At 47.0% G+C, this 23,894-nt stretch overlaps 9 protein-coding genes across 9 annotated transcripts; 5 read left to right on the top strand and 4 right to left on the bottom strand.

Moving 5' to 3' along the window:
• Positions 1-438: 438 nt before the first annotated feature.
• Positions 439-1,857, top strand: BT62DRAFT_886931 (uncharacterized protein; the record flags this gene model as incomplete). The annotated part of the gene is made up of 10 exons (XM_043182896.1): positions 439-459; positions 516-566; positions 626-724; positions 813-915; positions 961-1,103; positions 1,158-1,200; positions 1,251-1,277; positions 1,328-1,397; positions 1,451-1,516; positions 1,566-1,857. The coding sequence occupies 10 exons, from the start codon at positions 439-441 to the stop codon at positions 1,855-1,857; spliced, it is 915 nt and encodes a 304-aa protein (XP_043043526.1).
• An 897-nt stretch (positions 1,858-2,754) lies between these two features.
• On the bottom strand, positions 2,755-3,455 carry BT62DRAFT_928815 (uncharacterized protein). Its single transcript, XM_043185581.1, has 3 exons — positions 3,030-3,455; positions 2,851-2,969; positions 2,755-2,798 (listed from the first exon to the last, which is right to left on the bottom strand). Exon 1 carries the CDS (start codon positions 3,221-3,223, stop codon positions 3,056-3,058), a length of 168 nt encoding a protein of 55 aa, XP_043043525.1. The 5' UTR covers positions 3,224-3,455; the 3' UTR covers positions 2,755-2,798; positions 2,851-2,969; positions 3,030-3,055.
• A 3,323-nt stretch (positions 3,456-6,778) lies between these two features.
• On the top strand, positions 6,779-8,371 carry BT62DRAFT_885839 (uncharacterized protein; the record flags this gene model as incomplete). Its single annotated transcript, XM_043182849.1, has 5 exons — positions 6,779-6,987; positions 7,035-7,109; positions 7,164-7,683; positions 7,739-8,141; positions 8,193-8,371. The coding sequence occupies 5 exons, from the start codon at positions 6,779-6,781 to the stop codon at positions 8,369-8,371; spliced, it is 1,386 nt and encodes a 461-aa protein (XP_043043524.1).
• Positions 8,372-9,506: 1,135 nt separating this feature from the next.
• BT62DRAFT_928810 (uncharacterized protein) lies at positions 9,507-10,152 on the top strand. The gene is given in 5 exon segments (XM_043185580.1): positions 9,507-9,744; positions 9,768-9,857; positions 9,893-9,991; positions 10,002-10,003; positions 10,035-10,152. The coding sequence occupies 3 exon segments, from the start codon at positions 9,740-9,742 to the stop codon at positions 9,963-9,965; spliced, it is 168 nt and encodes a 55-aa protein (XP_043043523.1). The 5' UTR covers positions 9,507-9,739; the 3' UTR covers positions 9,966-9,991; positions 10,002-10,003; positions 10,035-10,152.
• Positions 10,153-10,676: 524 nt separating this feature from the next.
• Positions 10,677-11,420, bottom strand: BT62DRAFT_1002361 (uncharacterized protein; the record flags this gene model as incomplete). Its single annotated transcript, XM_043176842.1, has 4 exons — positions 10,677-10,876; positions 10,924-11,032; positions 11,090-11,234; positions 11,281-11,420. 4 exons carry the CDS (start codon positions 11,418-11,420, stop codon positions 10,677-10,679), a joined length of 594 nt encoding a protein of 197 aa, XP_043043522.1.
• A 1,273-nt stretch (positions 11,421-12,693) lies between these two features.
• Positions 12,694-15,184, top strand: BT62DRAFT_620150 (uncharacterized protein). The gene is made up of 2 exons (XM_043181629.1): positions 12,694-12,890; positions 12,947-15,184. The coding sequence occupies exons 1-2, from the start codon at positions 12,784-12,786 to the stop codon at positions 14,826-14,828; spliced, it is 1,989 nt and encodes a 662-aa protein (XP_043043521.1). The 5' UTR covers positions 12,694-12,783; the 3' UTR covers positions 14,829-15,184.
• Positions 15,185-16,611: 1,427 nt separating this feature from the next.
• On the top strand, positions 16,612-19,807 carry BT62DRAFT_885845 (OPT oligopeptide transporter; the record flags this gene model as incomplete). Its single annotated transcript, XM_043182850.1, has 16 exons — positions 16,612-16,837; positions 16,890-17,020; positions 17,076-17,144; positions 17,207-17,306; positions 17,368-17,722; positions 17,775-18,073; positions 18,131-18,265; positions 18,328-18,392; positions 18,445-18,642; positions 18,694-18,797; positions 18,852-18,906; positions 18,964-19,125; positions 19,176-19,253; positions 19,310-19,539; positions 19,593-19,704; positions 19,763-19,807. 16 exons carry the CDS (start codon positions 16,612-16,614, stop codon positions 19,805-19,807), a joined length of 2,364 nt encoding a protein of 787 aa, XP_043043520.1.
• Positions 19,808-19,974: 167 nt separating this feature from the next.
• On the bottom strand, positions 19,975-20,774 carry BT62DRAFT_928805 (uncharacterized protein). Its single transcript, XM_043185579.1, has 3 exons — positions 20,353-20,774; positions 20,155-20,300; positions 19,975-20,099 (listed from the first exon to the last, which is right to left on the bottom strand). The coding sequence occupies exons 1-3, from the start codon at positions 20,612-20,614 to the stop codon at positions 20,028-20,030; spliced, it is 480 nt and encodes a 159-aa protein (XP_043043519.1). The 5' UTR covers positions 20,615-20,774; the 3' UTR covers positions 19,975-20,027.
• A 955-nt stretch (positions 20,775-21,729) lies between these two features.
• On the bottom strand, positions 21,730-22,125 carry BT62DRAFT_872341 (uncharacterized protein; the record flags this gene model as incomplete). Its single annotated transcript, XM_043182528.1, has 1 exon — positions 21,730-22,125. A coding segment is annotated over one exon (396 nt), but the record flags the coding sequence as incomplete, so codon positions are not given.
• Positions 22,126-23,894: the final 1,769 nt, after the last annotated feature.

Genomic DNA, 23,894 nt, shown 5'->3' with positions numbered 1-23,894 from the left:
CATTCGGAACATAACCGCCTCAAAGGGCCGAAGTGCGCTGGATCTGTTTTTCCTTTGTTTTCATCAGCCAAAAGCTAATTTCGCCAATAGGTGAAAGTGTACCGTTACCCACTGTCAAATACGGCCGCTTTGTACCGTGACAAGCAACCTCATAATGATCACACACATCGAATGCACGGCCAATGACGGCAGGTGAAGCTTTGAAGGGTGATGTACCGCATACAATTGGCCTGCGGGATAGAACCTTCACCGAAAGGAAAAGCCAGATCACTCATAGAAGATTTCTCAGGACGGGTAAAGAAGCTTTATCTCGGCTTGGCAGTTTCATGATTGTATATAAGTCTGAAGATGAACAAAGAGTCGCTTCTGCATGCAATGGCTGGTTTTGACCCTGGTGAATCTGTAACTCAACGCACGGATACGGATCAAGAAGCGGTCATGTACACGCTTGGACCTTGGGTACGCAAGCCTGTTTCTGCTGGAAATCGAACACTCGTACTGATGTGACTACTTAGCTCGTCGGAATGTGTCTAGATATATTCCTTCAAGGAATATTAACGTCCCAGGTAGGCATCTTTGGTTTTTCACGTCGATTTCCCAGATTATCATCGTCGACTCCTTCTAGTTTTTCAACTACTACGCATGGTACGGCAAATCTGATACCTGGAAGTTCACAGTTGGCGTTGGCGCTCTCGCAGTTATGACTTCTCTTAAGACTATACAGGTCTGTTCCCGAGCCCGGTTCTCCCCGCAGCTACCAATAATTCTTTCTAGGCATTGTACGCGTTCTTCTCGTTGACGACTCATACTAGGCTGACCACCATGGCAGTGCGATTGTTTGGATGCAGGACATCGTGTACTTCAACGATCTCGACAGCGCCCTACAAATGATGTTTTTCGTCTGGTATCAAATGGGTATGTTCTTTTCCCATTGACGCATGCCCCTTCTCATAGTTACAGGTAATGCCATAATGGTGGCGTTTATCGCCTTCTATGTGCAATGTTACTTCTGTTATCGTCTCTGGGCCGTTTCTAGACGATGTTGGGTTGTTTCACCGATTCTCTTCCTCTTCGTCTTTTCTTTGGGAACGGCTGCTGCCGCGGTATGTTCAATATCTTTGATGACAGAATACGAATTCTGATGTTCCTTATCCAAGACGTATTATATCGTACTTGCCGATCTTCGATTGGAACATTGGCGTATGTGTCTTTGATTTCAACTTGGGTTAAAGCTGAAATGCGTGAATTAGTATCCGTTCATTATGCTACTGCGTTCGGTATCTACCACCCTTCTTCTATCTTCTTTCCCTTTCTAATCTTTTTGTAGTGGGCAACGTGCTGCTGGCAGTTGCCATGGCATATTTCCTTCTGCACACAAAGAAATGCGTCCTGCCTGAGTATGTCTATGTGTCTACTCCCCCCCTCCTTATCAACATCCGTAACAACCTAGGACAATGAACATGCTGGACTCCTTAGTCCGCTTGACATTTCAGACAACTACGCCAGCAGTTGTAGTGTAACTTTTCTTCCTTGCTATCAACGCTCTGGCTAACCTGCTCTATTAGCGCTTTGCTCAATCTGATATTTATCTTTCTCCCCTATCCTTATGTGAAGAGCATCTCTAGCTCCTTCATCCAACCGCTTCCGAAACTATATGCAATCAGCATGATGTGGACTTTGAATGCAAGGAGAGATATACGGATAGCCTCTTCCAGTCTGAGTATTTACACCAGCCGGAGTTATGCGCATGACTTGCCCAGTCCGACGTTTCCCAGATCTCCTAGATTTACCCATGAAATACCCATGAACAGCTTCCAGGTATTGAACTGCCTTACCTATATTATGATCATGCACTGATATGGGCGATTATAGACCTCAGGATCTAGCATGCTATTCGTTGATACCGACTCTACAAAGCAAGATGCTACCCCGACCACAACTGGCGATAACGTTTCGTCTGTATGAACACTATAAATTATTACGCACGTCGGACATCTGGACGTGCACATTTAGTATGCACTACGTCTACCACGGACTCTACAATATGTGGACAACACGGTCAATGCGGACTTGAGATTAGTTTAAGGCTGCGGTTATCCCGATGTGATCGATTCTTTAGAAAAGAATACCTTCGTCTTACCTATTCCCCCGGGAAAACTTAAGCTTTCAATCAACCAAAGGTAGAACTATTCTAAAGTTAGCGCGCGGCGATTCTATCTATTCTCTGAAGTGCCGTATATGAAATACAGACTGCAACAGAACAAGACACTGGACTGAAGCTGCCGTCTCTCTCATAACTTACCAAATCGCAACCGAGAACCGCGCTCCCGATATTCCAATCATGGACGGAAGGTGCAGCTTCTTCTTTGGCTTCGTTAGCAACTTACAGCTACATTTGATACAGAACTTGAATTAGGAATGGTCGTCTTCTTATACGTCGCTGCTCATGATGAGGAGTATTATGCGCTCCTAAGCAGGGTCTTTGGGAGGAAAGAGTACGATACTGTAGTGAAATGATGATATCTTGATCAGTGGAGGAGGAGGAGTATCAGCAGACTACCCATGCAGAAGGGAAGAACCAGGCCGTTTCTGGTCACTTGCTTTAAGCTCCGGCACAAGAGCCCCTCGCTCAGACTCTACGCTTCACACCATTCGCTTGCATTTGATGTTCTGCAGACTAACTAGCGGTCAAATAAGGCATGAAGAAGTATGACCTCAAGGGCGAAGCCTGTACAGTGTACGTTGAACAGCATGACCTTAGATTGTCGGAGCCAATGGAGCGAGGAAACGGAGAAATTCTGGAGATGAATATGAAGTTTTGCTTAACGAATAGTTTAGCGGTACTCTTGCCTTTATAGCTTACTGTGTCAGTCTCAGTGGGCCTGTGTAGCCGAGACCGGAATACCACCACGGAAGTATATATGCTTCCACGGAGATTTTTCAAACATGACTCCTATCCTCTAGAGGAGCTACGGAAACAGAGCATAAATTCCCGACAGATTTGTACTCTTAAAGCAGAAACAACATACAGTATGAGCATTTACAACCACCACCATCAGAACGCCCTATCAGCTTTATCGATGTCCAATAAGGCATTGTACAACCATCCCCCCTCGACATCGTCCACCGAGTCCAACGAGTTCCATAATATCCGCTCCAAATAGAGACGGTCGCACCCTTTGAGAACGTCGAGGCGTGACCTACCCCCGGCCGTATTTGCCATCTCGAACCCAGAGCTGGCTCGGTCCCCTGCAAAAGAAAACCCTCTATTCTCAGACGTGCGCCTGAAAAAATTGTAATGGACATTGACGACGGAGCGGTTTCTTCAAAGTGTTACCACCAAATGCTCTGCCACCAGGACGTTGTCAGTCTTGGCCCTATCCAGTCGCAGGGAGGAAACGTTGGAATAAACGATATCCACACCATCCTGCATGAAAATTGTAGTGCAGCTAAGGGATCATGTCAGTAATGGCGTGTCGTATTTCGATCGCTCGCGGACTCTTTTGTTATAAAATAGATCCTCCTTCTATTGTCGCAGCGGTGACTGGTCTGAGTAAGATCGGGAAACTGACCATAAAGCAAGAAGATGCTCGTGACACAACGGTTTATCTCGGAATGAAGTCAAGCGTATAACTTGAATTAAACAAATGTAAGCGTACTGGCAAACTGTCGCCCAGCAGCCCAGAGTCATTGAGTGACCGCCAAGAATGCTAGATCTTGATTGATATTCAATGTCAGTTCGTAAATGTCGGGAGAAAACATCCTTGAAACTTATGACGGTGGCGAGTCTGGTTACAGTAGGAGTCCGAAGGACCGTAACGAAAACATAGGCATCTACAACACCGTCGTCTTCGGTGCTATACAAGTCTTGCATAAGGGAAATCAAATGGACAAATTGAATGCTTCATAAGAAGTATTATCCACCGCACTAGAAACTCTGCTACTACCAGACGAGTCGCTCTTTCCGCAGAAACCATATGTCTGAAGGAGCGAGTAAAAGTTTAGGATTGATAATTTATCAGCGGATTTACTTCGACATACAGTCAGACTGCTTTGTCATACGGTTTCTGTTACTGAGGATGTCCAGTAGATACCTAGGAACAAAAGAATCAGCGAATGCTTTCCTCTATACGAGAGCGACGATGTCCCTTGGTCAGTCGATAGGACTTGAATGGCAATCTACGTTGATAAGAAACGTCCCATAGAGGTGTGCTGCTTGCAGAGCACATCCCTAGAGGCAAGGAGGTTCAAGTCAAATGGCGAGAGGGTATCCTTATGTTTCCGTTCCTGCCGCACGATTGTTACACTCGTACTAGGAGAATAGGTAGTATGTAACGTCGGAATTCGCGGGCTGTTACGAGTCTTCGCTTCCGTTGAGGTTCAGTGTGGCATGCTGATACGGCGACACCATGCCCAATAGTCCGCTGCACCAGTGAAACGTCTTGGTGAGATTTATATGCATTTTAGTAGCTGGCTACAAAAAAGGCAGAAAGGATGAGACGACGCTTGGAAAAAACTAAGCAGCAGACATACTGGGCCCGGGTGCTCTCCAACCTCCTTCATCTGCAGGCCTCATTTACTTCTTCATGGTATCGGGAACGTCGAGCTCGAATTTGGAAGAGAGTAACCGACAGAGGCAACGATGAATGGACATGAAGGATGCAGATGGTAGTGGTGGCGATTCAACTTCCGCGACGCCTCTTTCCTTCCTACTGCCATCATCTCTATTGCTCTAGTTTTTCGCCTCGCCATTTCTCCACCTTTCAAGCGATTGGAATCGTTTTATGCTTAGGGAGCTCGGTGCTTCCCTACCTCTCTATCCTGGAACCCATGTGTTGATGTAGCAAGACAGATGACTTCCTCGTATGAGGCACTCCCGATTATTGGAATCGCATCTGCATGTCCCTCAGGAACTCGTTGGCTATATCTTTGGATATTCATGTGAAGATATCCCAACGTTACGGACATGCTCCCTCGTGTCGCATTCGTTCTTGTCTTCTACTCTGCCGCGCATCTATCACCAATCATACTCGTTCGTTCTCTGCTAGTTCTGGAAATACCATGGGTCAATCCCGTTATTTATCGTTTCGCCGGGTCATTAAGCATATGTTCAGATACTCATGGACTCGAACTTCTGTGCCGGGGTCCTTCATATATTTTTCCCGTTTTCGAACCTTACGCGCATTGACAAGGCTATCGGAAATTCTTTATTTGATTGGACGCGTTTTCCTGGGGACTGGTCTATACTCCTCTCAGTGTTCCAATAGGCTGCCCTCGCAATGTCGCATCTTGACGGAATGGAGAATGTGTGGGACAGCGGCGCCCAACCTTTACTCAATCGAGGGTCTTCGAGCTCTTTAAGACATCTATCTCTGAAGTGTGTCACTGTACCACTACGTCCGCCTGTGAAGCAGTCTCGGGGCGAGGCTACCTATGTTGGAGTTGCTGGCTTTAAGGGGAATCGCGTTCTTAACTAGCTTTTGCCGAATACTTCCTTCGACATGCGCTTTATCCGTCAGTTAAGTATCGGTATCTGATGCTCATCCCAGATTTCCTGACATCGAGAAAGCTCACGGTGAATGGAAGGAATTGCTAGGCTTTTTACATTTGATGTAACCGCAATCGATTATCGTAGCAGCTGTATGTTTTTCTTGTATTGAACACCATACTGATCATCCGTCAGGATCATCACCGTTATATAGGCGCCTAAAGTCCTTTCATATGGACATTGCTTGCTTTGGCCCGCAGCTTTTCACGCCGGTCCCCTGTAAGAGTCTGCACACCTTCATTCATTAATCATTATAGAGTTGGTATCCAACTAATGTTGAAGGCAGGCCATCGATGCCTCTTTTGTGTGCTAGTCAGACTTCTGCAGGTGGAAGTCAGGCTCGCATAGACGATGCGAACCTTTCTGATGTAACGGTGATCATTTTCCTGGAAGAAGCATGTTGAAGAACTTCCCTTACTGGTATTCTGATGGTTAAAGTGGTTCCAAGTGGGTCCCTCCCTTTTTTACACTTCTCGAAATTTCTTATTGGTCAATTTGTATGCGTTACGCGGTATGGGAGGAAGAACAAATTGAAGTCTATGTATTATTATTCGAGATTTCCAATCCTTAGGATGCAGTCGAGCATATGGCTCCGGGGATGATAAAACAACATCTCATGATGATCAGTAGGGCCAAAGTCAGCCCCGTCTCCAGTGTAACTTGTCACGCTTTAGGTGAGGAATAAATGGCGTTGAATTAACCACCCTTCCATATCGAGACTCCCGCCCTCCCGCTCAACATCGAATTTTGCATCATGGTGGATTTTTAATTTTTATTATTATTTTCATAAAAAAACATACCTGCGCCCGTGTGCAAAACAAATTCCCGAAAACAGGAATTGTCTGTTTGCTGTCAACCACGATGACGACTGCGCTCCGCTTGGCATCTCGCTGTTCTCTCTCTCTGCCGCTTAAGATCTTGCCTCTTCTAATCTATCAGCATCACAGCAGAACCTGACGAGATGACCCGGAATTACGTCTAGCAGCGCTAGGGAAGTTTCAACGAAGGCTGACCTGGGGATTCGAGTTATATAGGATGCTGCTCAGTAAGGAAACGTCGGCTGGATGGAGAAATAGCAGCACGGAATGCGCACGCAGAACGGCCAGCAAGGGCCCTCCGGGAAGCTACCCGACACAGCCATGTCTCACTGTTTCCGCCCTCAGTGATGATCAGATCTGTCAACGACGGTTTCATTCCTTTCTCTCACCACCACACATTTAGTCGACAGGAATGACAATCAGCAATCACTCTTCCGCGACGTCGCTCTCCAGATACGCCATGGCTCGGTCGCCAGGGGACGACATTTACAACGGGAGTACATCTAGAGATTTCTGCAATTCGTTCTGGGGTCCGGATGAAGCAGGTGTCAACATCTTATGTGCTCGGATGCGGGGCGCTGAACGTACGACTGACGAGTTGTTGAATTTCTGGAAGGAGAGGTATAGAAGTTCGTCGAGACATCCGCATTTCACTGACTTGCTGTCAGGTTTGCCCTCGAGAAAGAGTACGGGAAACGGCTCATGGAACTGTCCAAAAGAGTGGTTGGAAGGGATGAGATTGGGTGTGTCTCGTACGTTACCAGTACATTGCCTCTTTCTAACTCTCTGCCATACAGCGACCTCCGTAACGTCCTCGATACACTGAAACTCGAGACGGAGAAACAAGCAGCAGCACACATTGAACTGGCGACAAAAATTCATTCCGAACTCGAGAAGTCTACTGTCCAACTCCTGAACCAGCAAAGCGACCACCGCAAGAACGTTCAGACTCCCATGGAGAAGAGGTTCAAGCTGAAACTCATGCAGGAGTCGTACGTGGAAAAAGCTCGGGAAAAGTACCAGAGTGATTGTGTGCGCATCGATTCGTATGCGAAGCAGATAGACGTCAACTCCGGCAAGGACACGGAGCGGCTACAGGCTAAGCTGAATCGAGCTAAACAGACCGTTCAGGCCAACGAGAAGGACTATGCAGCGTTTATGGACAAGCTGAAAGAAATGACGGTGGCATGGGAGTCGGAATGGAGGGGATTTTGTGATGATAGCGAAACGATGGAGGAACAGAGAATGGAGTTCATGAAGGATACGTTGTGGGCGTATGCCAATCTTGTCTCGACGGTCTGTGTTTCTGACGATTTGGTGCGCATTCCTGTTCTGGCTTGACTGCAGTATATCTGATGTAACCTCCTGACAGTCATGCGAGACTATCCGGACCCTTCTCGACCAATTCGAAGTTGACCGAGACATTGAGAACTTTGTTAATGAGTACGGGACAGGGAACAGGATACATGACCCACCCGCATTCGCATCGTCGCAGGTTGCTGGCCCCAGCGTATCTACTCGTCTCGCCAAGTTTAAACGTAGCAAGAGGGGGGTGGTGGCAGCATCATCGCGCAAAGCGTCGATGAGACAGCGTTCGACCGAACCATCACCCCGTCCACAGGCAATCCCGAAGCAGGAGAATCCGGCTATGACAAACGCCAGGCAGCCTTCGGCATCGCTACCACTCCCTGAACAAACGTCGAACGGGACGCCAGTTCCAGAGTCAGCTCTCCCTTCGCCTCCGCCAAATGAGGGGATCGGGATCTTGTTTTATGGTATGAGCTATCCGTTATCTGTCCTTGTTCCATGTTGATTGTCTCGCACAGTCAAAGCGCTTTACGACTATACCGCGACTATTGACGAAGAATTCGATTTCCAAATGGGCGATGTGATTGCTGTGACGGCTACGCCAGAGGATGGATGGTGGAGTGGAGAACTGTTAGATGAAGCGAGGAGGGAGGAGGGAAGATATATCTTTCCTAGCAATTTTGTCTGTTTGTTTTGATTGCTGCAGCTGTCATATATGGTACTTGTACCCCAATAATGGCTAACCTTTTTATTCGCGAGACTTATCCCTTTTGTGGGACATATGTCTTTGTTCGTGGCGTGACTGCAGGCGCAAAGCGTCAAATTCTGAACAACGGTGTGTTTCAACCGTGGCAATTTTATTCTACCTGAATAGTTTGTTCAGGTTTCGTTGAGTGCGGAAAATCAAAAAAAATATCTTTCTATCGAATCAGTCGGTTCTCTTCGGGATATATCATCACTGCTCATGCCATAGGATTATTACAAGCTTCTTCATTCGAAGTGCTCCTACTTCAAAATAGTTCCAGGTGATGGGGTCGGATGGTTCGCATATATCTATTCTGATTCACAGGAACCGTGATATAGCATTTACGATTATATATCGAAGTAAATCCTAAACATTTACTCTCTTTCAGACATGTGTTATGTCAAAAGTGCGCAGAGGTTCGCGGTGACACTAGGACTTGCAGACTCGGGCTTGATAACCATGAAGATCGTGGATATGTCTGGTTGGTTAGTTTCTCCATTTCAGCCCTTGATCAGCTTTACCTGCTCGCATAGCTTTCGATGCTGCAGAACACATACCCGGTCTATGTCTTTGCGGAAAAAAGAGCGGCTCGTCTGATAGCAGCAGAGTTTCTAGTGTGGTGGATAATATATCCTATGAAGCATTCAATTTTTCCATTTGATTTCCATCATGCGAGACTTGTATAGCGATGGGGTTGTGGATGTTTATGGTTCGAGAACTTGGTACCGTCCCTCGGACCCTGACTGTCGCCAGATTCGCTACCGTCATAAGTTTTCAGGGATGTTTTCTCCCGCCATTTACGAACTGACATTGAATATCAATCAAGATCTAGCATTCTTGGCGGTCACTCAATGACTCTGGGCTGCTGGGCGACAGTTTGCCAGTACGCTTACATTTGTTTAATTCAAGTTATACGCTTGACTTCATTCCGAGATAAACCGTTGTGTCACGAGCCTCTTCTTGCTTTATGGTCAGTTTCCCGATCTTACTCAGACCAGTCACCGCTGCGACAATAGAAGGAGGATCTATTTTATAACAAAAGAGTCCGCGAGCGATCGAAATACGACACGCCATTACTGACATGATCCCTTAGCTGCACTACAATTTTCATGCAGGATGGTGTGGATATCGTTTATTCCAACGTTTCCTGTCTACGACTGGATAGGGGCCGAGACTGACAACGTCCTGGTGGCAGAGCATTTGGTGGTAACACTTTGAAGAAACCGCTCTGTCGTCAATGTCCATTACAATTTTTGCAGGCACATGTCTGAGAGCAGAGGGTTTTCTTTTGCGGGGGAGCGAGCGAGCTATAGGTTCGAGATGGCGCTTCGCAGGAATGTCTGGACCGAAATACGGCCGGGAGAAGGACACGCCTCGGCGTTCTCGAAGGGTGCGACCGTCTCCATTTGGAGCGGATATTACGGAACTCGTTGGACTCGTCCCAGGTGCAGAGTTTAGAGAACCGATGGACTCGGTGGACGATGTCGAGGGGGGATGGTTGTACAATGCCTTATTGGACATTGATAAAGCTGATAGGGTGTTCTGATGGTGGTGGTCATAAGTGTTCGTACTGAAGGGTACACTGTCGGGAATTTATGCTATTTTTCTGTAAGCCCCTCTAAAGGATAGGAGTCATGTTTGAAAAATTTCCATGGAAGTATATATACTTCCGTGGTGGTATTCCGGTCTCGGCCGCCGCAGACCTACTGAGACTGACACAGTAAGCTATAAAGGGAAGAGTATCACATTTTGAAGAAGTAATGTTACTGAATATAAATAATGACGCTGCGACTTCAGCTGCCCAACCATAATGCGTTTGGCCCTTGCATTCGCCGTGGGCCTCGCTGCAATAGAGATGAGAAACAAAGGTTGGAACGGGTATTGATGGTAGAGTCCAGCCTTCCAAGACTGAGTGCGAGGGGGATTCTGCGCATTGAAACCATCAAGAGTGATTCTGTTTTATTGCCTGGAGCTCCCACACATCAAATGGTGTCGTAGGGCGAAGGGCCTGGAACAGCGGATGGAAAGACTACCTACATATAGGAGAATCTGGGTCAGAATTGTCGTACGGTTCCATCTTGAGGCGCGCTGGGTGGTGTGTTCAAGATGAAACATATATTACCCAAAGGGCGCATACTTTGAAAAAAATAATACAACAACTATGATTTGACATAAAAGATGTGGGCATAGGGAGACGCAAACTGTTTTTTGGTCCGTGCTCAGTTTAGATCTGCCAGAAAAATATCACATCTTACCTCTAAGCAATACTCTTCGCCATATGTTCGGATAATGGGCCTATCTCTTTCAGAATGTTGTCGCCCATAACGACGACAGGTATAGTCAAATCGTAAATAAGGCCACCGATGGCACACACGAAAAGGATAATGGAACGAGTCAAGGAAAGCATAGCCCAACGTATCTTGCGCTGGATCTGCACAGACTCAGAGACATATGGTTCTGCATTCAGTTAGCATCCATGGTATCAGAAGAGGGTTGAAACGAACCGGTAATTCTGAGACATCCATTTGAATCGCATAGGTCTAACAGACCGTGATAAAAGATACGTTCAAATTGGACACCTTCGGCGATAATCTTCCCGGAAGGCTGAATGATCTACACATGCGTTCTCGTGAGCCTGGTGTCAAGCGGTCCGCTAGGAAAGCCACAGACCGAACAGCTCTCTAAACCGAAGGCCTCTCGAACTTGGATCATATTGAGGTCTCCGGATCCAGTCAGCAGGAAGTCGCCTTCGATGCATGGGTACCGATTGCACGCGGAGTAGCGTGGGTGGGTGTAAAACAGCACGCGCATATGCCTGTTTCGATCAGAGGGGGGGAAAGTCATTTCCTAACTCGACGTACCCTGCAGGTGGAGGGAAGAAAACTTTTCGGCGGGGGATAGGGGGGCGGGCTTTAGCCGTTGCTTCGGCGAGCTCTTGTGGACAGCGAACGAAAAGCCAACATTCTTCTTTCATGATGGTTAAGACAGTTTTGGTGCCCATGGAACGACAGTAGGAGATGAATGTGTAGAGATAGACAGAAAAAGAGAGACATAACGCAGAGATGAACAAGGACCGCAGGACAGTGAACGAGAATAGAGATAATGGAAACATAGTGGAACGTCGGGAGCGCGGGGGAGGCTGTTAAGCATAGCAGGCCTGTATCCTTTATATATGGAATCGAATAATCCCCGTGTAGACAAGGCGTAACCACGAGCAGCGTTGACGGCTCTCTGAGAAGCGCGTTTACTACAAAAGCATCTTCCAAAATACAAGGCGAATTAAATAATCAAAAGATTGTTGTAGCCTGAGAAACCGGCAGTGGATAGAAAGTTCGCTCAAAATGAGGTGAATACTAAAAAGAGAATAAGAGGTGCGTTGTCGTTGAGAGGGACGTTGTTGAGGCAGAATACAAGAAAAGTTCTGCCAAAGGTGCGCGCCGATAGCACGTGATTCACACCTATCGGATATGTGGTCCGGATCCGAACGGTAAAAAAATCGATTCCCGAACACCAACTCATTTGCTCAGTTTGCTTTTGGCCATTCAAATGACTGTCTAGGCGTCTGACATTAATAAATTTAACAACCTATGATAGAGTCGTCTGCTTGGCATCTATATTCAGTGTGTCTTTCCCTGCCCTCTGTTGCACTTTATTAATGTTCTTTTTTGTTAGGCGAGTCGACACAACGTCTATCAAAGAAAACGAGGAAAAATGACAACAATGGGTTGTGCCGATGCCCTAGCTTTTCAAAGCTGGCTATGATATGTTCGTAACTGAGGGTCCAATATTACGTGTGGCGATCGAGATGGTGAAGATTAATCGCAAAGTCGTAGATGATTCTGAATCGGACAGCATAGAGCTTGTCATTACGCCCGTAACCAGCTTCAAGTTTTGGACGACGGGACGAAGGGCTCATGAAAGTAACAGTAGAATTCAGTAAGGCTGTTTATTTGATAATAGAGCGTCAAATTCACCGGTACGTCTGGGGAGTCTCTGTTCGTTGGTTCTATATGACGGAAAGGAACACGTTTAATCATTTCCTCGATAGACCCGTTGCCTGCGAGCGAAAATATTGTAGAAGCAGAGGGAGCGCGTCGATGGTTACATAACCACCATGATCTATGGACCCACGATGATCTCAGAAATTGCGAAGAGACAAAGTTTAACTGCAACCGATGGTCCATACATCGACGCAGCTCGACGGTAGGGTCCACGTTGGATAGGATTTCAGCGATGATGCTAAAAATTGTGATCGGAACATTAGTGCAAGCGCGCTCTTTCCATCATTTTCGAAGGCTAAAGAGCTCGTGCCCACTCTTAGGCGCCTGCTCCCACGCTCCTTCGTTACTATCATCATCTCTGCAATGACTGAGCGTCCGCCCTTCGCTTCTATCCCCAAAGCTGATGGTGACCAGTACCACCATATCATACCCAGATTCATCCTGCGCAGGTTCCAAGTAGGTGGTCAAATGTAAGTCGACGATTTTCCCTAACGATGTGTCTTGTCTCATCACCATCGTATCCTAGGTCGAAAAAAGAGCGTCAGAAGGCCTTCAAACGCACCGGCAAGGAGCCAGGAGACGTCTTTTTTTATAATATTGCTGCCCGAACCATTCAAACCCGCCCTATCGCGACTGTCTACGGGGTGATGAACCTCTACAGGGACGTTCGCTCCCCCCTCAATGTTAATCACCTGGAAGAAAAACTCTCCCGACTTGAGAGTAACGCCGCCGATGTCATCCTACAGATGCATGAAGCGGTCGATAAGGATGGCACATTTACCATCACACGACAAAAGCTCGGCGGCTTGCGCCAGTTCCTCTTTCTCATGCACTATCGAACTGTAGCGCTTTCCGTTTCCCACGCCAACTCTGATCATCCTGGGAATGCGCTCATCATGGAGCAGCTCAAACGCTTCGGGGAAAGTCTAGCCTTGCATACGAGTTCTGAGATATGGCTCCATTTCTTACATTGTTTCCTTGATGCGCAGATATCAGACGATGGGGCTTCTCTTGTAAAGGAGCAAGGTTTAGCAACGTATATGGAGCTGGGACCATTGCCCAGCAGTGTAGATATATCAAGCACCCCTGCCGCAGTCTATAAGCGACAGGCAGGTATGTTCTACCTGGCTGTTTGCCAGCCAGCCGATGACGAAGAGTTCGTCCTAACGAATAGTGGACTCGGTTTATGGGAAGGCTTATCAGAGCAATGTCACATCCATCGCGTATTTGTCGTTGGGCCTCGCCTGGCCATTATTCTACGCAATAGTCTGGTTCATGCCCAAGCGATTTCGTTGCTGGACAGCACTCTCGCTTATATACCACTACCGCACCCGACCTGCAGGTATCACGACTCGGACTTTCCAGCCTGGGATGATGACCTGACTAGTGCTGATCAGTACCGGATGTCGGAGCAGGATCAATTTACTTTCCAAATAACAAAGTTGACGTCGCAGCAGACGTTTGACGTCAACTCTGTCTTTCTTCTCAATGGAAATGACGGCGGGTCCCTCACATTTGCGTCCAAGAAATCCATGATGAAGACCCTGGAGCGTTATATTGACACCACATCTGAACTTGAGGACCCGCATAAAAGTCGGTATGAGCCCGCCCTTCATCAGCTACAGGCTGAGCTGCCTCAATCACCCTCTCCCTTAACACAGGCTGAGAAGCTTGGTGGGAGCTTCCAGAAAGGCGGGACAGGTTCGGAAGCAGAGCCCCCGCCATCTACACAATCCGAGTCTTCGCATGGTGCTAGTCCGTCATCCACTGCAGCTGGTCCCCACGCTTCAAATATCTTATCAAAACGCTTCAAAAAATCGAATAATCGCATTGTTAACGCAAAATTAAAGGCCGAAGCCATATCGCCTCCAGCCCCGCATCCCTCTGGCTCATCGCAGGCGTCAGCGTCCCAAGACAGGTGGGATCCGGTCACTCGTCCCATTTCTGAGTCGAGGACCATTCGATATAGCGACCGACACACAGAGGCATTAGACGAATTGATGATCGGAATCATCATTAAAGAGATTTCATTCTCCTCGCAGTACGAACAAGCATATAGGCTCTACACATTATTCTCTGCGGTCCAGCCTCCTACCGTGCATCCTTTCGCCAGAGACTGTGATCGTGTGCTCTCCTGCATCACCTCACGTTTTGAAGAACTTTTGAAACCTCCCAGCCGGCACGTTAGACCTCAGCATAATGCTTCGAGTCCTGTTCCACGGCCAAGTGCAGATCAGCAACGCTGGGATCTCTTGATTACAATTCTGGGAGATATGCTTGGCTTGGGGTGTGCTAAGAATCCTAGGAATGCATGGGAAGAGATGGCTAATGGAGTGGTGGTGGTGGGGCTTTCAACTTGGGTTGTGAGGAATAGGCCTGATGTGGCACCTTCGCTCCATCTCGCATAGGTCAGTGGTGTTACGCAAAAGCAAATAATTTTTCCATACATTTGTAATTTTATGGCAAGCTCTGTATAGGTAAGTAGAGATGTAAAAATGGTGGGTAGCGGAGTGTGTAATAACACAGCGATCAACTTTTGACTTCTTACCACGATGACGACGGATACGACACCGAACTATTGGTCACCAGCCTCACTCCGGACACTGCGTCGTCGGCTTGAGCAATTGAGTTTTGTAGAGACCTGCGGCATGCGATTTTTTTTCAGCGGCTCATCTCTGAATACCGGTCAATCACCGACTAGGTCCCAGAGTTACGACCTGATTATTGCGATGTTCGATTCATTCTTCTCTGGTCAGCTTGCTTTGAATCCGGCACTTTACTACCTCCGCGTACCCAGAAGGAAAGACTTCGTATCTTGGAGATAACTGGAAGGATATGTGGGGATTACTCGTTGAACACGGGTAGGCGGGAGTCTTTTGATCGTCCAATTATCGGCTCACGATGATTTTTGTAGCAGACATAAATATCTGGCTGTGGTATCAGAACAACATCTCGGTGGGTTTGTCGTCCCTGTTTCTGATTACGCTGTATAGTTGAACACCGATCATCTTAGTACCATCGGCGTGTTGCCTGGACCCTTTTCGCTCTTACCACAACCATTCAAGTTCATCATTTTGTGGACTAATCCCTCAGCTGTGGACCGCATGGTCTAGGGACTTTGACCGGACAGCTCGGGTACGTCCTTGCCCTCGCGAGCCATTTATACACTCATTGTTAGGGTACTGCTACCGGTGCCAGTTTCCCCGGATAAGCCGTAGACTTATTCTGGAGTACCAACACTATAGAAAGCGGCTGTATAGACCTGTCATTGTTCATGAAAGAGCACTTCTTTGGCATCTTAATTCCTTGTTCCTCGTGTGGGCCAATACATATAGTCTTCTCTAGCCCTCTGCAAGCCAGGCGCGTAGATATATTCTTATCACGCTTTTCAACTGCTTACGCGTTAAGTACTGGTCGGTTTATTTTCCGTCGTTGGGTTTATCGATGGGTCAAGTGAATCCATCTTATCAACGGTCCCGCTTGCAGATTGCCACAGGGCGGCGCGTCACGTTGACCTATACTTTTCTATAACTCATCGCCAGTGAGTATACCATTGCATAGTGTTTACTTTTTTGAAACCCGACCGGATAACTTCTTAGAATAACGGAAGTGATAAAGGAACATCTTCTAATCTACCATTGATGGATTCATCTTCTGCTGTTCCTTGTCGATATCGTTGCTTGTGATTGCCACTTGCCTATTGCGACAATCACCTGCATTTGCATGCCAACCTGGCCCCGGGTACTGTTGCCTTCACATAGGATGGCCGCAACGAGAACATTGTGGATCTGCCTGGCTTTATGCCAGAGATTCGCGGCTGTCTTTAGAAACTTGCATATTTTTGGTTGGGCACCTATCAACGTTGCTCAACATGGCATCATTTTTACCTCACCTTACGCTCGCCGTGTCCGCCGTGAACCATTCCTCACGTCCGTCTCCGCGACGATTTCGTGTTCATGCATATAGAAATATGAAGCTCCCGGGTGTTTATACTAGGCCCCGGAATGCTGCTATTCGTCATTCGAATCGACAAGGAACATCCGCTTGTTCCTATATATGCCCCGAAGACATGCATATGACCCTTCCCTTCTTATCTGTCCACATGCTACAATGATACGTCCCTTCACTCATAAAAGCTTCGATAATTTCCCGGTGTTGGGTTGGATCTTTGCCTGAACCCATTCCTTCCCAATGGTTACCGTACCAACCTTTCGCAAGGTGAAAGAAGCTTCGTTGGACGAAAAAAAGTCAAACGATAGCGTCAAGGTTATTTCGTCCGTCGAGGACGAGAGAGGCCTTGTTGAACCTCTAGACGAGAAGCGGTTATCGTCGCTAGATGTTTCCGAAATTGGGGAAGTCTACGCCGATGGTCCGCGACTCATCGATCTGGGACCAGATGGCAAGGAAAGGCCTATCCGTATGTCTCTTTTCTTGCCTTGTGCGAACAACTCTTTCAGTTATCATCACAGAAACCGACTCGGACTATGCCCTCCGTCTGCTCTCCCTAGAGGATGATCCGACGTTGCCGATCTTCACGTTCAGAATGTGGCTCCTTTCCCTCGGTCTGTCGTGTTTCGGTGCCGTCTTGGGACAGATATTCGTGCGTTTGCTGTGCTTATCGGCAAGCGAAACTTTGAGCTGATCACTGATCGCAGTACTTCCGTCCGCAAACAATATACGTGAGCTCGCTGTTCTTGCAAATTATCTCGTATATTCTTGGTCGGGTTAGTCCGTTGTCTATAACTTAGTTCTCGTCATTCTCTTTACTGATTCCCTACTTCTCTAGTTCATGGAGCAGACAATACCTGGACCAGGAACCACGTTCTGGCGTTTTGGCACCCTTCCAAATAATTGGTTCTGGCGGTTCCTGAATCCGGGCAAATTCAGTACGCCGTGCCTTCTTGATGTTCTGTCATTCATTCACTTTCTGATTTCATGATATAACAGACCTGAAAGAACATGTTGCGATTACTATTATGTCTTCAACGGCCTCCAACAGTGCTCTGGCTATCAGCATCTTCGCTGCGCAAGACCTGTACTACAATGTCCGGCCCAATGCCGCTGTAGGGATTTTTACTCTTATTAGTTCGCAGCTCATCGGATACGGCATGGCGGGAATTATGCGCATGCTTCTTGTGTATCCGACCTTCGCCATCTATCCCATGGTAATTCCGACAGCCCAGCTGTTTGATGTACTCCATCGTGGCCAAGAAGCCGTGATGCAAAAGAAGAGGCTGCGCTTCTTCTGGCTTTTGTTCTTCGGTATATTTGTATGGGAGTGGTTCCCCGAGTATATTGCTCCGTGGGTTTGTTTCCTTTACGTGCTTTTTCATCAGAGTTAATTATCGTTCCAGAACGCTGACCGGAGTATCCATCTTCTGTCTTGCCATACAAGATAGTGCATGGGTTACCCGTATATTCGGAGGTGCGGCAGGCAACGAGGGACTCGGTGCATTCTCGCTGTGCTTCGATTGGGTGTACGTTGGATCGGGCGGAGGTGATATCGGATCGCTCTTCACACCCTTATCTACACAGCTCTCACTCTACGCCGGATGTGCCGTCTGTATGATCGCGTTCTGCGCTTGTTATGCTGCCAATACGTGGCACACGCAGAACTTCCCATTCTTAACGCAGCTGCTCTTCTTCGAGAACGGTATGCCTCATCTCATTTTCCGTTAATGATTTGCTATGGATCTTACCTATCGTCTAGGGACGGAGTACGACCAGTTGGCTATTCTCAATGACGATTTCACGCTCAACGAGGAAAAGCTCCGGGCTGTTGGACTCCCGTGGTATGCGGCGTCTCAGCTCTTGTACAAAATTAGTCGGACGATGTATATCGGAGGTCAGTGCGGCAGCTGCTTGGACATAGGTGCACTGTGCTAACAACCCCTGCAACCCAAACAGCGGCCATCACTCATTTCTTCCTGTGGCACTTCAAGACCCTCTATAAGATTCTGCAAGATTCTGCTGTTAGTTTCTCTCCTTTTGTGCTGCTTCTTCTCGTGTTTATATTAGAGACAGACAAAAGAATGTGAAGATCCACACTACCGCAGGATGAAAATCTACAAAGAAATGTCAAACTGGTGGTATCTGGCGATCTTCGTCGCGTGTTTTGGTATGGCGATCGGAACGACTTATGGTGCTAATTCTGGTTTGCCTTGGTGGGGTACGATTGTGGCATTGATTTTTGGATGGATGTTCGTGCCCATCATTGGGACGGTGAGCCCTGATTCTCTTCTCTGCGTATTCGAGCTCATGTGGTGGCGATAGTTGTACTGCACCGTCGGGTATGCACCGTCTATTGAGAACATGGTGCAGATGCTCGGGGGAGCTGTTATTCCCGGCAAACCTGTGGCCAATATGTATTTCACCCTGTAAGCTTCTGGAACTTCTTGTGAGTTTATCTTTCTGACCAATCTTCTTCTCAGATACGGGTACAACTGTGTTACTCAGGCGAACTACCTGATGAAGGATTTGAAGCTGGTAATAATCACAATTCTCATTTAACTGTCATATCGAAGCTGATCCTTTTGCACCAAGGGCCAATACACAAAACTCCCTCCCCGTGTCACGTTCACGGTACAAACAATTGGCACCGTCATCGGGGGCCTGCTCAACTTTGTCATCATGAGAACCGTGGTGACGTCCCATAGGGATATCTTAAAGGATGTTCAGGGCTCTAACGTTTGGTCGGGCCAGCAGGTATTCTTCTTACACGTCGGTACGTCCGTCGACTAACAGACTTCTGATAGGTTCAATCATACAACAGTGATGCCATTGCTTGGGGTGCCCTGGGTAAACCTCTGTACGCGACAGGAACGAGATACGGGGTAAGTTCTCCATTATTACCGGGCTATATATCAACCACTAATATCATTCTCTGAAGTTCGTGCCGTACATGCTCTTAGCCGGTCTCGGATTCCCCATTCCGTTCTGGTTGCTGCACAAGAGGTACCCCAAGTTTGGATTCGACAAAGTCTTCACACCTATTTTTGTCGCTGAACTGGGATATCTGAGCGTGGGCATCAATTCGAGTGTCTTTACTTCCTTTGTTCTCGCTTTGTTTTCCCAGTATTATTTGAGGAAATATCGTGCGACGTGGTTCAGGAAGTATAAGTAGGTGTTTTCGATGTCAGTTTGAGGCACTACTCATGCAGATATCTTGATAGCTTCCTGATGAGTGCTGCACTGGATGGAGGAACCGCTATTATGATTTTCGTATGGACGTTTGCTGTTGGTGGGGGTAGTGGAAAGTCGGTGGCTTTTCCAACATGGGCTTTGGTATGTTTCTTCATGTCGTTCCTCTGACGTATTGTTTATTAACTGTATGTGATTGCAGAATCCTGCTGGAAACCCGGATCACTGCAAACGACTGAGTGATTGAAATGTGAAGTTTCTGAGCTTAAATGATAATGACTTTTCATGTATTAATCCCCAGGCTATATAAATGTCGTTAGCACGTTCATATCAAGTGAGAGATTTAATTATTCGCTTTCTTAATCCACATGTATGCTGACTACGTCGTAGCTAACAGCTATTTGTGAAAATGGTGTCCAGAAATCTGTACGTATTCACGAGGGTCCAAAATGTGGGCAAGTTGACGATCACGATCCCGACGTGGTCCCATTATAAATGAGCTCATTGATTGCAAGACTCATTGTCAAACCAAAATTGTCCTGCCAAAGCTCTCTAAGTTTCATGACCCCCATCATCATCAGGAACAGAACTTACCGATCCTGTAAGCCATTCTTCGAGGACGAGTAAATAGACCGTCGCATTGGTGACATTCGCTCCACTACCCCATCCAGTACGGGGACTCTGGGAAAAGTCCGGCATTGTCAGGTTAGCTGGGGCTGGATGGGTCGAGTATGGTACCGCTGCAATTCCATGAGTCTACTGAAACCGGATTGACATGCGGCTGAAACTTGCCCGGATAATTGGGATAATCGAACCTTCCAAAATAGTGCCCGTTCGACCATTCGGTGGAGGAGAAAAGGGACGAAGGAAGTTTTGTGAAAAGAAAGACGGTGTAGTTGTATGTGGATATGCTATAATCCGCCATCGGATCATAGCTGAAAGCGAAGGATTCGCCGGGCATGATAACAGTTCCATTGGTTGGCGTAGTGATTACACCCCCGTTTGCTGAGACAAAGCCAGCCAGGAGAGCAAGGAAGATGGCGACCAAAAACATGGTTTCAGCTGTGTTTGTTTTTTTGCTGTGTGTTGGGAGTGGGTGGTCTTTATGCGCGTGGAAGGTCGCTTGGGAAACCTGGTGGTATGCTTTGACTGACAGTCTGAATGAGTATAGAAGTGCTACCCGGTCCTGGTGTAGAAATACATGAAACAGGAACAATGACCTTCCTTTCCCATGGTGCTCATCCCTTTGCAAAGCAACTTGTCCCTGTCGAGAGACAGTAATGAACATTCCTCGGCATGGCTATGTTGCGGACTCTTCTGTTAAAACACGGTCATCTGTAACTATGCGACAAGGAGTATCATCGGTATTTCGTCGAAAGTGGACTGTTTAGCACAAGGTATACGCCATATTAGTACTCATAGAATAAATCGGAGGTGAACAAGGACTTAAAGGGCACCTAGGAAGATCTCGACCGCTTTATGTAAGGAGAATTAAATGACTCGGGTGACGATAGCCCCTCGAGTTTATGGCGGGTAAGTGAACGGCTTTGACGCCTTGCCAGTTCCAAATCCTCGAACTCTGGTGCTTTCCTCATTCACAAAACCATCATAAACTGTATCATTCGACAAAAGTTAACATATTTTCACGTGAAAATATCAAGAAAATACGCAAAGTTTTTTCAGTTTGTTTACTGCAAAAAATTATCTAAATTTTCATTGTTTTACCTAAAATTTGCTAAATACGATAAAATTTCTCAAATATTTATACTATTTTATTCGCAAAAATTCGTACTGAAAACAAACTTCATATATTTTTTAGGTATTTCTGGGTAAAGATACTCAAATGGCAAGAAATGTCAGATTGTTCTGAAATTGACTCAACGATCTTACACACTACACGTACGACTCGGAATACTTCTGTGAAACAACATCCGCTTGATTGACCTCGGGCTCGGAAGTCACGCTTCAAGCTTTGAGTAAAAGAAATACAGGTCATCCCGTCCCCCTGATGGATATTGCGGTCTTAACTTTATGCTGTAGAAGCAAAAAAAAATCATTAGTCCTAACAGCCCGCAGAGTGACTCGAAAAGGTAACCTCAATATCTACAGCTCGATCCGCATACGCTTCGGACTCCGACTGGTGCCTGAATCTGAAAGGTCAAACACAACACCAGATTCACGCAGGTAAGCCACCCGGATCGAATTGAACTTTCCTATCTCATTGAAGAGCACGTCTCGGCGCCCTCCAACGAATTTGCGCACCGCCCGATCATAAGCAAGGATCCGCCCATGGAAACACTCCTGGTAACGCCAGAAGAGTTTCAGGATATGTCTGCGATACACCTGGAGTTCTGCCTCCCGTCCTGGAAATGCAAATAACATGGCAGCCTCATAATCCATAAAGGCCGAGTTCCACTCCGAGGCACTGCACACCTGGCGCTCAAGGCCCATGTCATACCCATAGATACGGTCGAAATCGACATAAACGTCTCGGAGAATGTTCTTCCACTGATCATAGGGGAATGTAGGGGCACCAAAGGAGAGGCTGACGCTGCAGAGCGCTTCGGTGAGGCCACTGGTGTAGGTGTCGATGTAGTCACGAACTCGGCAGTGGAGGGGAGTTACACTGCTTTTGTCGGAGTTTTGGACAAATGAGAATGCACACTTGGCTCCTTTCCTCTCCTCTTCATCGAAAGCATATATTTCTTCAATATAGGGTATGATTAATGACCTGTCTGGGTCTTCAACTCCTAGCTCTCGACAGGTGGCCTCAGAGGTTCTCACAATGTTTGCGATAGTCGAGGCTCGGTCATGATGCCGTTGTTTGTAGTCGTCAACGAGTCCTCGAAGGAGAGCAGATTTGTCAGGATGAAGGCAAGGAAGGAGCTCAGGAGATGAGGCCATGCTGGATAAAGATATTAGCTGCTAGAAAGAGAGAGGGAGGGACTGATGATAATACACTTGGACCACCAAGAGTGACCATCAAATATAAAGGTCTCTGGATAGGGACTGAACACTGTCTCTGTTTGTTGTCTTGCTGATCGTCCCTCTGCTACCCTTTAAGTACTCAGTACTCAACCTAATAAGACAGAAAATAGAGTCCAAGTCTGCATCATCTAGGTGCTGTTAGGATTTCCTTAAGAAAAAAGCCACACACAGAGCACTTAGCACTCACCTAGTGTCAAAAGAAATGCTAGCATTTCACCAGAATGGCAATTTCTAGGGAGACTAACAATGGTGATACTTCTGTCATTAAAATGACATTGATGAGACAGTTTCTCTAGTATACTCCTTATGGTATGTCTTGTTCCAGTGATTTGAAAGAAAGTGCTATCACCAAAGAGTGGCTGATGAATGGCCCTGTAGGCATAAAGGCTGACAAATTGAAGTGAATCACTTTGCTGGATGACCGACTAGATCACAGACCTTCCAAGTGTATCCACTTCCAAGATTCTCTCCCCACCAATGGACTCTGTCAACAGGTACAAGAGTTGTCCTGCAGCAGGGCTGACAGTAATGGGTGGCAAGCCATTTGCCTCACTGTTTTGGATCGCAGCATCGAGAGCCTCATCTTTCCACAACAGGTGAGTGTTATGGAAGTTGTCAGATCATTCCCAGTCGGTGCAGGTAGTAGGAGGATGCTCTCTGTGTCCATATGGCCTGTGGTGTCCGTGTCCATGTGGTTCTTGTGGTCCTTCTGACATTGGAGATCAACGATAACACGAGCGAAATGTGTGCTGGTCGAGTTGTTCCATGAGAGGCACCTTTACATTGCTGAAGCTTCCCGTGTCCATAAAGTCAACCACACCATCCTGTTACTAGACAAGTAGTGGGTGGCTCGGTTGTTATGTATCTTCAGCGTCGGTCCTGAACCAAAGTAGCCGTTTGGGCAAGATGTAGAAGGATCCCTGGCGCGAACACGGTAAGATAATATGGCGACGGACTAAATAAATGTGCCTAAGCAATATCTTTTGTCAGATAGCGGATGTCATCGACAACACCGACACTCACTGCAGAGGCTGAACTCCCTTGTAAGGTCGGAGTCGAGGCTGGGCTTTATTGAACATTTCAAGTGTTCGCGTTTTCTGCCAGACAGTGCGTCGCGAGTTGACAGTGACGACGGACTCATTGATGGTAGTTCGGAAGAAAGGTGGACGTATGCGGGTGCTCCGGAATTTGAATACGCCCTGCCTCTTACTCTCATGTTCATGTCGTTTCTTCAAATTTTACGCGTACTATCATCAATATAGAGGACAGGATGCCCAGTGAGTACATCTTGTTCGTTCTTCAGACGAAATGCTAAATGTAAAAGTTGGCACTGGGGAATTCTGCCA

Source organism: Guyanagaster necrorhizus, assembly GCF_019112545.1.
Source record: "Guyanagaster necrorhizus MCA 3950 unplaced genomic scaffold BT62scaffold_5, whole genome shotgun sequence".
NCBI classification, from domain to species: domain Eukaryota; kingdom Fungi; phylum Basidiomycota; class Agaricomycetes; order Agaricales; family Physalacriaceae; genus Guyanagaster; species Guyanagaster necrorhizus.
The sequence above is the reverse complement of the archived record's forward strand: the minus strand, read 5'-3'. Positions and strand labels throughout refer to the sequence as shown.

Bases quoted from the DNA above. Each gene is read 5' to 3' on its own strand.
- BT62DRAFT_928810 (XM_043185580.1), top strand. The intron at 9,858-9,892 runs GTCCCAGGTGCA...ACCGATGGACTC, and splicing joins TTACGGAACTCGTTGGACTC to GGTGGACGATGTCGAGGGGG.
- BT62DRAFT_928815 (XM_043185581.1), bottom strand. From the start codon at position 3,223: ATGGCAAATACGGCCGGGGGTAGGTCACGCCTCGACGTTCTCAAAGGG.
- BT62DRAFT_928805 (XM_043185579.1), bottom strand. From the start codon at position 20,614: ATGTTTTTGGTCGCCATCTTCCTTGCTCTCCTGGCTGGCTTTGTCTCA. The intron at 20,301-20,352 runs GCAAGTTTCAGC...ATGGAATTGCAG, and splicing joins CGATTATCCCAATTATCCGG to CGGTACCATACTCGACCCAT. The intron at 20,100-20,154 runs GTAAGTTCTGTT...GAGCTTTGGCAG, and splicing joins AAGAATGGCTTACAGGATCG to GACAATTTTGGTTTGACAAT.
- BT62DRAFT_620150 (XM_043181629.1), top strand. From the start codon at position 12,784: ATGACTGAGCGTCCGCCCTTCGCTTCTATCCCCAAAGCTGATGGTGAC. The intron at 12,891-12,946 runs GTAAGTCGACGA...ATCGTATCCTAG, and splicing joins TTCCAAGTAGGTGGTCAAAT to GTCGAAAAAAGAGCGTCAGA.